The sequence below is a fragment of the Lytechinus variegatus genome, chromosome 6, assembly GCF_018143015.1.
Source record: "Lytechinus variegatus isolate NC3 chromosome 6, Lvar_3.0, whole genome shotgun sequence".
Classification (NCBI taxonomy): domain Eukaryota; kingdom Metazoa; phylum Echinodermata; class Echinoidea; order Temnopleuroida; family Toxopneustidae; genus Lytechinus; species Lytechinus variegatus.
Window position 1 is genome coordinate 4,757,534 of NC_054745.1, and position 14,916 is coordinate 4,772,449.

General features: G+C 36.6%; 1 protein-coding gene across 1 annotated transcript in view; it reads left to right on the forward strand.

Moving 5' to 3' along the window:
* Positions 1 to 14,916, forward strand: part of LOC121416890 (one cut domain family member 2-like) — a 49,368-nt gene that overhangs the window by 19,483 nt on the left and 14,969 nt on the right. The window contains exon 2 of the mRNA XM_041610417.1: positions 1,050 to 1,091. Coding sequence (XP_041466351.1) covers positions 1,050 to 1,091 — 42 coding nt within the window. The remainder of the gene's footprint in view (positions 1 to 1,049; positions 1,092 to 14,916) is intronic.

Consider the following 14,916-nt stretch of genomic DNA (forward strand, 5'->3'; position numbering starts at 1 on the left):
TGCCTGTGAAATTATGTGAATAGATAAAGAAATAACTACAATATCATATAAATACATGAATACATGGATGCATTGATGCAGGTTTAATGGATGAATGAGACAATGGCCCACTGAATGAGTGAATAGATGAATGGATACTTGGTAACAAATGTGAATGAATGAATTGATGGAAATACATGTAATAATGATTTAAAAATCACCCAAACTCCAAATAATCCAAAAAATTGTAATAGGGAACAGGTGTAATACTGAAACCTCTATCTGGTACCTGTCCTACATTTGAATTACCATCCTGCATTCAAAAGATTTAGGTGAAACCGCTCAATTTTATAATTAAGCTAATTGGCCCATGCACTCGTAAGGAGGGGATAGGAATTGACTCTGATGGCTCGGCGACGATTGAGCCGCCATATTTAACCAATCCACAGGTTGAGAAACAGGGATGATGGGATGGGTATCGCTATAGTAACGAGGTTGAGCTTCGGATACGTGACAGCCTGGGTCTATCTCCTCATCCTGTTTAACTTGAAGGGATATATCAACTAGATTTATTGTCTTGTTAATTTGTTCACCTAGGTTTATGCCATGTAGGCCTTATGAATGTTCTTTGTCAATGCATGAATCTTTTGCCACTCTCCACCCGGGAGTAGAAATGGATACCTGATAGAATGTAGTACTTGCATGCTTAATGTAGCATTACTGTAATACATCTCAAATCAGTACACTTAAGTCACTCTCCACCCGGGAGTAGAAATGGATACCTGGTAGAATGTAGTACTTGCATGCTCATTACGTCACTGTGCTGGATCTAAAATGATTACTTTTAAACTGTGGCCACTCTCCACCCGGGAGTAGAAATGGATACCTGATACGGCCAGTTTGTGCATGCATGCTCTTAATGTCGCTGTGCTAGATCAGAACTCCTTTAAGCCTCATTTTGAAAGAGAAATTATGAATCTAGATGATATCATTATAATTATTATTACTACTAACATTTTTTTAAAGCTCCAAATTGCTCATTTCGCTATTGTTCTCCCCAAATCCTGTAGGCTCGTCCATGGCCGGATCTCAAATACCTCAGAATCTCAAGTGTGAGTACCCTATTCAGCAATACTTCATCATTTTCATTGTCTGGCAAAAGGGCATAAGTGCTCTGCACCTTGCTGCTAAGTTACCTGGCAAAAGGTTGTATCGATATCCTTTCCGCTACAGATACAGTTACATAGACCTGTAAGTGTTAGCATAGTTACAACCTTTTGCAGATACTTTGCAGTCGATGCATGGCACTTATGTCTTTATTGCAGGCACTTCATGGCTATCCATACACCATCATCAGCATGCTTCTTAAAAAAAATGAACATTAGGACGAAGTTCAAAGGCATTTTTCTTTTCATCTATATCATAATATACTTCTGTCTCTTCCCAAAGAGAATAAATCATATTATATAATCATCCACCATAGTTATACAGCGGGGATTATTAACCAACTATATTTGCTTTGCTTACGGATACAGGGCTTGTTGGTAAAATAACTACGTACCGGTACGCAAGGTTCACTAACCAAAAAATGGCTGCTTGTTGCATGACTGACTAACACTCAACTCCATTTATTTGTTATTATGTTGTCAAATATACTTTATTGATCACAGATCAGTTTTTAGAAACAACTTTAATGTCTTTAGTTTTGTTCCTCCATTGTACCATAATGAAGATACAGCCTTCACGTTACATTTGATATTTTGAGGCCTGTGTAAGGTTTAAAACATGGAATATGTATTTACATTTCATCATAGTTTGATGGATGGGACAAAAATATGAGATGTGAGTGAAAAAAAGAGAAAGAAAGACAGGCAGAGAGAGAGATAGAGAGAAAGAGAGATAGAGACAGAAAGGGAGAGAGGGGAGAGAGAAATAAAGAAATGAAATGACAATACAATACTTTTTAGAATCTTATTAGAATGTTAGAATACAATGGTGAGAGAGAGAGAGCCAAAGAGAGGCAATGATAGAAAAGTTCATTTGATTAACTGGAAATTAATTGATTCTATCATTGTTGCTTGCATTCAACTGACCAATAAATTATTGAGGTACATTTCCGTAAGTGATTGGTTAACTATTCATAATCAATGAATATTTAATCCCCCTTCCATTCTACCAAACAATCAAAATATTTCAATTTCAGGTGCTGCTCGTTCATTTTATTTAGGATCACTAATTACTACAAATATTTCATAAAATGAGACCTTGCCACTATTAGACATTACATGACATGCATCGAAGCATTCTAACCCCATTGTGGCTATTCAATAGACTATTAAAATGGGTAATTGCTCTGTTAAATGCTTTTTGGCTCTCCTTTGTGTTTGGTGGTGATGGTGGTGATGCATGGTTTTTTTTGTTGGGGGGGGTGGTGCTGGTTTATTATTAATGATCCTCTTTGAGGCTTGGGTATCATAATGTTTCTTCTGGTGGAAATTCAAGTACAGACAAAGAACAATTGATGGAGAAATTGACACTTTTGGTTAACCATAATTTAAGTATGTATTGTACATTTTTAGATTATAAGTTGGAGCAAAAGTCTGTCTCTGGCAGCTTTGCATCGAAATTATACTTTGGAACAGTATTAGAAATTTTACCTGAATTTAGGGTGGCTCATTGTGGAGCTTTGGTATATTTTTGTACAATTTTAATGCTTCACATCTGATATTTTTAAAATAAATATGACTATGGTAGAAAGCTATGTTGTTAACATCTTGCAGAAGGGTACATGTAATTGTAGTGTAACACATTTTTCTCATAAGATCATTTGTGGGGGGGGGGGAATTATCAACTCTAATATCAAACAGTATCCCCTCCCCCAAACAGCTTAACATTTTTTGCGAATTTTAAGGGGTGTCTTTTATATCAAATCTATACAGAAAATACATTTTTATTAAATGAATAGACCTTGAAGGTGTTATGTAATGGAAATGATAAAATGTGTATTAATTTAAATTACAGATTGATTTAAACAAAGTATTTTCTTTCATTTATGTGCAACCATTTTTTTGGGTGCTACTTCAATTTCATTGACCATTTCGACCAAGATAAAGCTCATTTAATGCAGTTGGTAGTGTATAACAAGATTAAATTTTCCCTCTTTTGCTGGATAATAAGCCCTATAGGAAGTTAAATAAAGAAGCCCTGCCATGCCTTCTCAATGGGCACCCCCACAGCCAGACACGTCCATTGTCCAACAGATAATGCACATGCACCTGTCTGTAACTCACAATATAAAACCCAGCTGAAAAGACTCCACGTGGGACTATACACAAATCCAGTGCGAGGCATTCATGAATGGAGGAATAGCCCGATGCCAGGAATCTTTAATTAAATGCCTGCCGTAGTCCCCTATTGCAAACAATTAACATTCATTAAGTTCCGAGCGCTTGCTTTGGTTAAGCATAGATTTCTATGGAGGAGATGGTATTATTTTTTCTACTTTCATTTTTGCAGTCTTTGGTATTTCAAGTTCCCATCTCCCTTAAATTGTAATTATTTTCAATCTCTTTCTCTCTCTTTCCATGCCTCTTTTTGTTTGTTTTTCATTTCTTGGGTCTTTTCATCTTATTTCGCACTTCTCTTGCTGTATCGAGGATTTCTTGAAATATTTTTTTTTTCATTCTTTTTTTCCTCTTCACCCATCTATCTCTCTTCATCTTGCTTTCTGCTTTATATATTTCCATTGTGTATGTGTTTTTTTATATTTCTTTTAAATTTGAATGTGGCTGGCTGGATGACCCCAGTACATGGGGCATATTTACAAACATAATCTTCCAACATAATAAACATAAACTGTCAAGAAAACAAGACTTTGGGGGGAAAACTTCTTATTACATCCATATTTTGTGGCAGTTCAATGGAAAACAAATATTGGGGCACTGAAGAAAACTTTCATCAAAATGTCTCTGAACACAATTGCCCATAGTATTGCATATTGCAATGACCTGTCAGAACCTACTTGTAGGCCTGCCATGAATGCCTAAGCATAGTCATGATACTGCCTCTTCACTGAATATAATTAATTCTGTGAAGCATTCAAGCAATATAAGACATTTAGCCACTTTTAAGGATCCGTTACCAAGAACTGGGCTCTCTGTTTATTTTAAAGTTAAACCTCTGCTTCCACCTGCTATGCTGTACATGTAATTTCTATATAATCCTAGTATTAAAAGGCCAATGAGATTTTCTTAATATGGTTTGATGCAAAACCAATTCAGCTGTATGAGGAAAACTAATGCTATTAAAATTTTTTAAGCTTGATATAAAGAATGTCTAATTGTTCACTATTTTTTAGCTCTTTAATATATACATTTTTAGAAAAATTATATGGCCTTTTCTATATTTATAGCTTTCTAATACAATTTGAAATAATATTGTGTTACACTTCCTTGAAAAGATGAAAAAATGGGTGATTATTACAAAACAAGTTATAAATTAACTTATTAGACCATAATGAGTTAAGTTTGTTGTAATTCTATTTAAAGTGATTGGTTAACATTGGTTTGACTTATAAAAAATCTGAGCTAGAAGGTCAAACTTGTCACCTGTGTCTAGGATATGTTACAAAAAATGAAGCCCAGAAAAAATTGCGTTCGAAAAATAATTATTTAGTGCTTCAAAAATTGAAATATAAAGTGACCGGAAACACTATCTTAATTTCATCCCATACACTTATGTGTACTATTTATGAGTCTACAAGACGCCTATTTACAAAATCGGGCTTTCCCTTGTAGTTTTAGCTTTTCATTCTCAATAATGGTTGTTTTTAGTGTTTATTAGTTCTAATACATGCACTGATACACAAGTTTCATCTTGGTTTGAGAATTTTTTAAATCGGCTGCTCACAAAGTTAAACAATACCTTTAAGTCAAAACATGGACAATCTGTAAGTGGATTCTACTATTTCCATTTCATGACTAGGTTAAATTCTGGATAAATATATATTCATGGCTTATTCTTGCCATGCAGGGGGCTATACAATCTACAATCAAATATTTTTTCTCATCAATTTAATCTATTTATGAAGTCATCGTATTGTTTGTCACATTTTAAATTGGATCCTCTGAAATACAATTAAATGCTTGGCCAATCATTAGTGGAAAAAGTATGTAATTTCCCATGAATATATGACTTTTGTACCCAGACAAGTATTTTCCCATGATTGTTATCTCTATAAAACAGGAAAGGTTGGGGAGAGATTCTAAAAGATTTTTTTCCAACTGTTTTCCTTATTGATGAAACAGTGGTATTTCTTTTTTTTTTTCATTTCATGAGGCAATGTTACTTTTCTGGAAAGTAATTCCCCATAAAGTTTTGTATTCATATTTTAAAAAAGATGAATAGATTGATGAGAAATTAAATGATAAAGACTGAAAATAAAGAAACATTTAGGAATTACTTCTGTTTAAGATCAAATTCTTGCCTTTTGCTTAAAATTTGTTAGAAATGAAACCTGTCTTGTCTAAGTATATCAGCATAAGTCCCTTTATATATGTTATAGTTACAAAAATAGAGCCACTATAAGGACCCATCTACATACTTCTCTTTCAGTGTACAACTGGACGTACTATAAAAAAAACATCTGTAGGCCTATACGTTCTATAGCGCAGTTTCAACAGGAAATATTGGGCTAAGATATGTGTGTAGTAATTCCATTTGTACACAACATCACAGAATACTTAGACAATACATGATGTCACAGAGATAAACACAGTACAATGTCACTCCTATTAGATGCAGTGTTGAGGAAAGGGGATGGTGAATTTAAGCTTCTAGCTTCACGGTCGGACAAGCAAATAGAATTACGTTTCCTCTTTGGGGATACCTTAAAAGAAAACACTGTGATGAGGTAAAGGTACTGTCCCATTTTAGTGAATGGAGGAGATAGAGAGAGAGAGAAAGAAGAGATGATATCATAGAAATAGCAGTTACAGGGGTGTTGCAAGAAAATTGTGGCCATCCTGCAGAGTTCTACTGCAATTTTGCAATTTCAGTTGCAGGAAAGTTCTTCTTGTTGAAAGGAGCAGACCAGCTTGGACATGTCCATTGAAATAGATTTTTGTGAACTGTTAAAGAGAGAGGGAGATAGAGAAAGAGAGAGGGGGTAAGTGAAAATGCAGTGTGTTGTAGTTGTTGTGTGTGAACTGTTAATAGAGAAACACACACACATGGAGAGATAGAAGAAGAGAATACGTACAAACAAAAAAAAGCATTTCAAAATGGGGTTATGAGAAGGAATGAGAGGGAAAAGGGGAAAGAGACAGGAGATTGAGAGACACAGTAAGATAGTCCTGTGTGTGTGAAATCTCCATATGCAAAACATACACACACACACACACACACACACTGATAGAAAGGGAGAAGGAGAGAGAGAAGAGAACAAACATACATAGACCAAAAAAAGCATTTCAAAATGGGGTTATGAGAAGGAATGAGGGGAGAAAGGGAAAGAGAGGAGATTAAAAGACACAGTAAGACAGTTCTGTGTGAAATCTCCATATGCAAAACATACACACACACACACACACTGATAGAAAGGGAGAAAGAGATGGAGAAGAGGAGAAAGAAGAAGAGAACACACATACGTAGACTAAAAAAAGCATTTCAACGTGCTGAGTAAACTCAGAGCCCGTGAGTAAATATTGAGCGTCCGTCGTCGGTGTGAAAGCTTTCCATGCCTCGTGCAAACACAAGCCACGTGCCTCTAATTCAGACCATAGTCACCCCCTTTCTTCATTTTATTTAATACCCTTCTCTTTTCCTTTCTCTCTTCCTCACTTTTGCAACCATTTTTTTTGTTCTCAAATCGTATACATGTACATGTGCTTTGTTATCATTTGTTTTGATACTGTAGTCCTCCTGCATGTGCCCTTTCTTTCCCCATCTTAAAAAAATTGTAAAAAGGACTACTTTGTTTTTGTGGTTGATATTGCAGCTAGCACTTGTATCAGTAACTTTGTTTGGGCATTTGATATTATTTCTCCTATTTTCTATTATCTTTGAATGCATGCAGATATGATATACTACATGGAAACTTGATATGTAATTCATTTTTAGTTTTCTTCTCTCCTCATGCTTGTTTTAATGTTGTATGCTTAATCACAGTCATGTGTATATGGCTCTCTCTCTCTTCTTCTCTCTTTTACTTACACTTGTGATCTGTATTGGGTTACCTTTCTACCAAATTTCTTTTCTTGTATAATGCATCATTTCTGTATCTGTATTGTCTACAATATCACTTCTGGCTCACTTTTTTTCCATTTCTTCCCATTGTAAAGGGAATAGCGCATATCCTCTTACACTACTCACTTTTTTTGTCCCTATATTCTCTCTCATTTCATCTCTCTCTCCTCCTTTCCATTTTCTCCTTCCCCCCCTCTCCCCCCAATAATATACTACATGGTCTCCCCCGCGCACCCCCCAGCAGCAGCTAGCCCACCGTCAGAGGATGTTGTGGGAAAACACGGGCTGCATGCGCCGCTCATTTGTACTATCAGTACAGTCATACGAGCTCTGGGCAAACAAGGTTTGGTCGGTCGTTCGCGAGCCAGTCAGCTCCACGGCAAAGTCCAGACAATTTTTAAAGGGGTCGACATCCCCTTCAACAAAGTGTGTGAGAAAATTGTTACATTGAAGATAATCTGTATTTATTTATGTGTCAGTGTAGATGGAATTAGATGATTTGTATATATATTATAAGTTAATTTTCCTTCTTTCGACCTGCTTTAACAACAGCATATTTTCCAACTCAGCTTGATGTGGGCCTAATATACCAATATATATATCTCGTTGGATTTGCTATTTCTTTATTCGATTAAAGATATTAAATGAACAACTTAAAGTTGGAAAAGACAACCCAAAGCCTAAAACAATAATAAGCCATCTGACAATCTAGAGCATTTTATTTTGTTTTTTGTTTAGCACAATTGCTTTGCCAATTTGAGGTAATACAGATTTAATCCTTTCTCCATCTTGGGTTGTCATCGATGAGTTTGGACAAGGTTCCTATCCCCCTTTCCAGGAAATCTTATCCCCTCTTTAGTGGGCAGATGATGATGATTAAGTGGTATATGTCTTTTGATCTGAGCAGGGATTATAAAGCGCATCCTCTCAATATGAGGTCCACAATGACCCCTTCTGCAGCTAGTATTCCCCCCTGCATAGCCCGGAGGGGCGCAGGCTCCCACGGACCCAAATAACGGCGCTCATCTGAATTTTGAACACCGCGATTATTCCCGCTCGCGAGCAGGTGTTCCTTGCTCGGCCCCGGGCCCGAATACGCAATGAGTGACAGTGCAGCCATCGTGTTTCATTGTGGTGTCTCATCTCTGAGCTCTTCTTATATTTAATTTGTCATGAAAATCAAGCTTGATACGTACGCAGCATCCAACCGCTCATGATGGGTAGCCCTACGTAGGGATATACATAGTATTTCTAGTTGGAATTTGACCTCATAGTTTGAAATTAAATTCCATTATGGTTATAGGCTTACATTAAATCATGTTGTACATTTATTTTGTACGGTACTATACTATACATGAATACTCTAACTTGCCAATTAAGTGTCTGGGTGAAATTTGAGTGAAATCACTCAGCACAAACTTAGAAGGTATTGCTTGTATTGCATATGAAAGCTAATACAATTCATGCAAAGATAATCGTAGAATTTGATAAATAACCCTTTTTAACCTTTACCTTGGAACAATTTTAGTTTCTTTTATTTACAGATTTTAATTTACAGAATAATTCACATTATAGCCTATAGGAATTACAAGATATAGTAGTCAGCAGGTTAAAAATGTTTGATTTGTTACAATACAGGTACAGTGTCGATGCATTTCCATAAGACCATGTTTCAAATGTTTTGCTTCTATGCTGTTTAGCCTAAATGAAGAATAGGAGCAAGATAAGTATTTCCTTGTGTGTTATATGTCTGAAAATCTGCCCTACTATTTTACAATTAGGGAAATAACTTGGAATTAAAGATCTAAATTATTTAGGGGGGAGTGACCTTGCAAAAATGGCACTGTTTACCGCATCTCTTGGGTCGCCCTACTCTCCTTTGCGGGTTAGAACGTTTTCCGTCAAGTTATGCGCCGGTCGCTTCTCGGTACGGTAGAGACCGGTGTTGCAGCTTCCACCACGTCGTTTACCTCCCCCCAGCGAAGATGAGGCACGGACCGGGGAGAGCGTCGTTGATGAGGCGAACTCGCGAGGGGATAAAACGTTCTGTACACCTTGCGGCCTCGGGCGCGATCATCGTCCACTTAATCGGGGAGAAGGGGGAAGGAATATGCATGAAGAACAACCCTAATTAAAGACACATGTGTGTTTAGAAGCCAGGGGGCGATAATAGTATACCATACCATGGTACTATCTCAGCCCAGTGATAGTGTCATATTACATTGTAGGGCTATATTGACCAATAAGTGAAATGCCACTTGGTCTAATGAACTTATCCCACTTTGTCCAAGCATGTTTGGTCTAATACTGTTTTCGATATATTGTAATTATATGGTAATATCACTTTTTAAACACTATTTATTGTCATAGCCAATAAGGCAAACATTCTTAGTGTTGGAGGATGGTACTATTTGAGGAATCTTTAAATTTACTCTTGAGAAACATTTTTTGTTGTTGATAGGTTGAATACTTAGTTTCATTGTTATCGTCTAATGTATTTAGTCACACACTCGCGTTCTTTAACACCCCTCCCCCCTTCTCATTCAAGAAAAGGACCACATTGTCCTTACACTCTCATCCAGTGCAAACTCCACAGACACCAAGTTATTCTTTCTCTCTCTCTTTCTTGTTTTCTGTCTCTTTGACTAAATTCCCCTCTCCGCCTCTTGCTTTCTTCTTTCACTTATTCTCTCTTCCTTACTTTTACATCACCTCACCCCAACCCCCATCTCTATCTCTGGTGGATCCATGGGGGGGGGGTCAGGATGGCTGTGCCCCCACCCCTTTAAAGTGAAGACCTTTTTTTCATGTCAATTTTGTTTTGGGACGAAAAATTTTCTCAGAAAAATTTGCCCCCCCCTTTAGAAAATCCTGGAACCGCTCCTACTATCACTCTTCTTCCTCATCCTTTCATTTACCTTCTCATCATCTGTTGCTTTCTTTCTATTTCTTCCATCCTACTTTATATACCGGTACTTTATTTTCCCTTCCTGTTTGTCCTTTCTCATTCACCCCCTCTCTGTCTGTCTGTCTCTCTCTTGCTCCCCTCACTTGCTCAGTCATCTTCCCTCTTCATCCCATCCCCCTCCCCTATACCTCTCCCCCTCTTTCTTTCATGTCCTCCTCTCTCCCTCTCTATATGGTTTCACTAATATATCAACTCTCTGAGTAACTTGTGTGTACAGTAGCACAGGTGAACAGACACAAACCTATTTCGGAGGAGACCTCGTTACCCCTGAAAATTGAGATTAAATCAAGGAAAAATGGCACGAGTGGAAACAGGCACTTGATTGATAGTGTATTTGATATATCCATAGTGCTAATGCCTTGAGTGCCAAAAGGTCTTAACTCCATTTTCAATGCAATGCCGATATATTGGTCTGGAGGCTAGCATGCTTTCCATTGTACGTGTTGCAAAAAGGACTTTTGTTACAGTCATGAGAATGTTGATCATATTCATGTATTTACCTTTCCATTACTATGTGCATTACTACGTTGTCAAATTTTCAAAATGGATTTAGTGCCTTAGATAACACTACCATACCTTTAGTAGAATTTGTTACCTCTTGCTTTCAGGACATCCACAACCATTGATTATGGAGTTGTCAACTGTTCAACAAATAAGAATAGCGTGAACCATGCCTATGGGTTATAATGTAGATGTGAATCTTAAAATGCCAGATGGAATAGGTATAATGAACAACTCAGTAGACTGATAAATTTTAATGCATTTTCTTTCTTCTTGAATGCTTTGTGTCAATTTTTTTTGTTATTTGGTAAGAAAAATGTTTGTGATTATTATGAGGAATGAATATTTGATCAAATATCCCCAAAATGAAATGAATTAATCTAAAGCTAAGATTAAAGTTGACTGTAAGGTATGTATATTGCCAAATAAGTCACCAATAAGGTTTGAATATATTGGGATATAAGTCAGCTTTAAGGTCTATATTGGACGATAAGTTGCTTTTAAGGTGTAATGGAAGACAAGTCTCCGTTTTGGGTGCGTATAAGACAATAAGTTGAGTTTAATGTTTACATATTGGAAGATAAGTCATCATTGTTGGGATATAAGAATCAAAGTTGCCTTTAAGGTGAAGAAATAAAGAAAATAAGGGATGCTTTTTAGAAAACAACCTGCCTTCAAGGCATTGTCCTGTATATTTTCAGATAGGACGTCTTTAAAGTGAACATATTGGAGGATATTTAGTCGCCTTTAAAGAGTATATATTGGAAGATTAAGTCGCCTTTAAAGAGTATATATTGGAAGATAAGTCGGTTAGACTATATTGATCTCTGGGTAAGCACTTGTTAAACGAGTGTAAATTGACTGTGGAATGTTTCGATCTCTCTCTGTCTGAGGAGAGTGATGGGATGTCCTCATCTTTAAGATCTATCAGGGATTGTTAAGGTGCATCGATTCCGACGCAACAAACGAGATTAGCATTGATTTATCAATACGGACCCTAAGAATCACTAGTGATTTTTTCCCCTACTCCCAGAGTTCGAGATTGCTCCATCGTTTGCTTGCTTGCTTGCTTTGCTTCATCCGTATCTATAGTGAGATGGTGTGCTTTGAGGGGATGTAAGGTCTCAGGGTTGATTAACTTTGAGGACAGTTGCTATGGTGTCTTTCAAGATGGTGGTCTAAAATTTGAAAATTAATTTGAATAAATTCAAATTTTCTGTTTTAGATAATGAAATTTGAAATCAGTTATAATTATGTGCAGATTCTGTGTGTTGAAACAAGTTCCATATTGTATTCTGGAAGACCTAAACTACCACAGATTTTTGTTTTTTTACTAAGTTTTTCTTTTTCTTTATGATAGCTTTTTTTACCCCTCTATCTGCTTTGAAAAAGAAATATAACCTTAACATTTGAAAAAAGATTGTTTCCCCTTTATAAAGGTCCTAGCCTTTTATACCATTTTCTTTCCTTTTCTTGCTTTGTTTTTTTTTCTTACTTTTGTCTTTCTTTCTCTCCAGTTCTTATATTACCAACCATCAAAGGGCTAAAAACAACTGATAGAGCATTTCATGAAAAAACACCACTATCTTTAGTAGATGTTAAATGACTGGCAAAATAGTTCCCTCTTTAGTTCCCTCTTTATTCCCCAAAACTACAGGTTTAAAATCACTTTAGCAATCAACACGTAATTTGCTTTTAAGGTCTTTACATGATATTGCCTTTTTATTAAGGACCAAATTATATTATTCATCACATGAGATGCTTTTTAGTTGCGCGCACTTTCGAAATCTTCAAAGAAGTATGTTTTAAGTTCCAAACATTACTAGCCCATGATTTAAACATTTGTAGATTTGTCATGTAGGCCTATTTCTTCTTGATATTTATGATTTATACATATATTACCTGAAATTTGTTTCTGCAGCACCTGTGCGTATATTGAAAGTGGAAAATTTACCAACTAAACAGAGAAACATTGTCATGATATAGTTAATATCATAATGTGGAGCATTGTGGCCCAGTGGTCTTCTGACTTTGAAACAGAGGGTCGTGGGTTCGAATCCCAGCCGTGGCGTAATTTCCTTCAGCAAGAAATTTATCCACATTGTGCTGCACGAGACCCAGGTGAGGTGAATGGGTACCCGGCAAGATTAATTCCTTGAATGCATGAGCGCTGAAAGGCAGCTCGAGCTAAAGCCGGGGTAATAATAACAACGCGCCTCGGAATAGAATATTTCTAGATAGATGGCGCTATATAAATGCCTATTATTATTATAATAAGGTGGCCTATCATGATATCAATGATTATCAATAGTGTGGTTATTAAACATTTTATTGCATAATATTGCAGATTTTAGACAAATCTATTTTAGGGCTTGTTGGACATACACAGGAATGAAAATCTATGAAATGTCTAAATTGTCACTTGCTTGGAAAGAACTCTAGAAACACAGGTGTCCTGTGATCTCTTTTATTTCCTCAAGTGGGAATTTGTTTTAGGCGAAATCAATTCCGCAACTTGTAAGTGCTTCGGGACCGAAACGCGAACTGGATTTCTTGCAAAATTTAACGAAAATTAAGGAGCGAGGGAAGAGAAGTGTTTATGGTAAAAAAGAAGCATTTGTTAAAGATCCTTCCACACACCCAATGGCAGAAATCAACAAACAATGTATCTTCGGAACTGAATTAGAGAAAACCGAGAGAGCGAGAAGAACGGCGGCGTGGATAAAATTCAGGGTTTTCTTTTTAAGGACTGTGATGGGGTAACATTATCACCGAAATGACCGTAATGAAGTTAGCGACCAAAATGAGGCCTAGATTCCTCACCAATGAAAGCTAGAATGAAACAGGAGAGCATACCGCACCCTGAGGGAACCTGGAGTGGAGAGTAAATACAGGCGTCATAATTATCTGTGGGAAGAAACGTTAATTCAGGTACAATTTCCGAAATGGAAAGTATTCGGTTAGGGTTAGGCTGTAATAGAAAGCTAGGAATCAATTGCAAAATGCAAAGTATTCTTCAACCGAGCAATTCCTTGTCTGTTTGTTAGAAGATAACCTTTTCCTTGATTTTTTCCTTTTCTTCAGATGTGCTGAGATGAACTTCAAGTATCCCTCTAAAAACCAATATTTCCTTTCAATAGCTCTGTAGTTATTTCCTAGTTTCTTTCCCATTATTTCCTACCATATTAACAATAGTTGTACTCCTTTCATCTGGGTAAAGTTCTTGCTGATGGAAAACATAGAAAGGCCGGGATCTGAACCCACGACCTGATGATTGAAAGACAAAATTAAGAAAAAACACTAGACCAAATGAGTCAAATGAATTCACATCATCATGGTAGGATACCACTACTGAAGTGGAGCATCAAGATGCTCTCAGCCAGTCATACCTTCCTTAAAAAGCTATTCTATTGGGATTCTGCGCAAGGAAACAGGCCTAATAATCAAACATCTTTTGGAGGAAGAGTGTGGGCTCTCGGAAGTGGTGCCGCACTAAAGAGCACTTAACTTCATCTGACAAAGGGTATCGATGACCAAACACGTTTGGCCTGGCTAACAACGTTCCCAGTGTGTTTGCATCAAAATTTCCTCACGTTTCTTTCAGTGTAGCATGATTTCTGAAAGTTTTTTCATTCAAGTACCTCTCTGGTGTGTTTACACCAACATTTATTCCTGTGTCTTTAAATATAATATGACAGTGAATCCTGGAAAATAGATGTAGGGTTCATGTGTACTGAAGGATCCTAATGTGTTCACACCATCTGTGCATGTTTTTGAAGTATAACATAGGGTGAGTGGAAATCACTCCATATTTAACCTCATTTTAGTTAGAAATAATAGTTTCCTGTCAAGCACACAATATTCATTCATACATTTATTTCAACATTTAAATCCCTAGGGTCAATGAAATACACAGACTATACTAACAAAGTGTCAAGTTCATTCTACTACACCTATTCAACGAATTATGCAACATTGAATATTCATTTACCTTTTGGAGTTCAATACCAAATAATTGATTTGAAATTATTTTTTTTAAGGGACAAGCAATTGAAACTTTTCTCCCTATGCCTTTACTCTTTATTCCTTTCAAAATTGTATTCTGTATACCGGCCCATGTACTAAGTAGCATGTACAATATCTTTAGGAGAAATTGGACCAACAGTTAATGGAGCTTTTGAGAAATCTTTGTCTGCCGTTTGAGTCCCTGGCATACGTTTCTC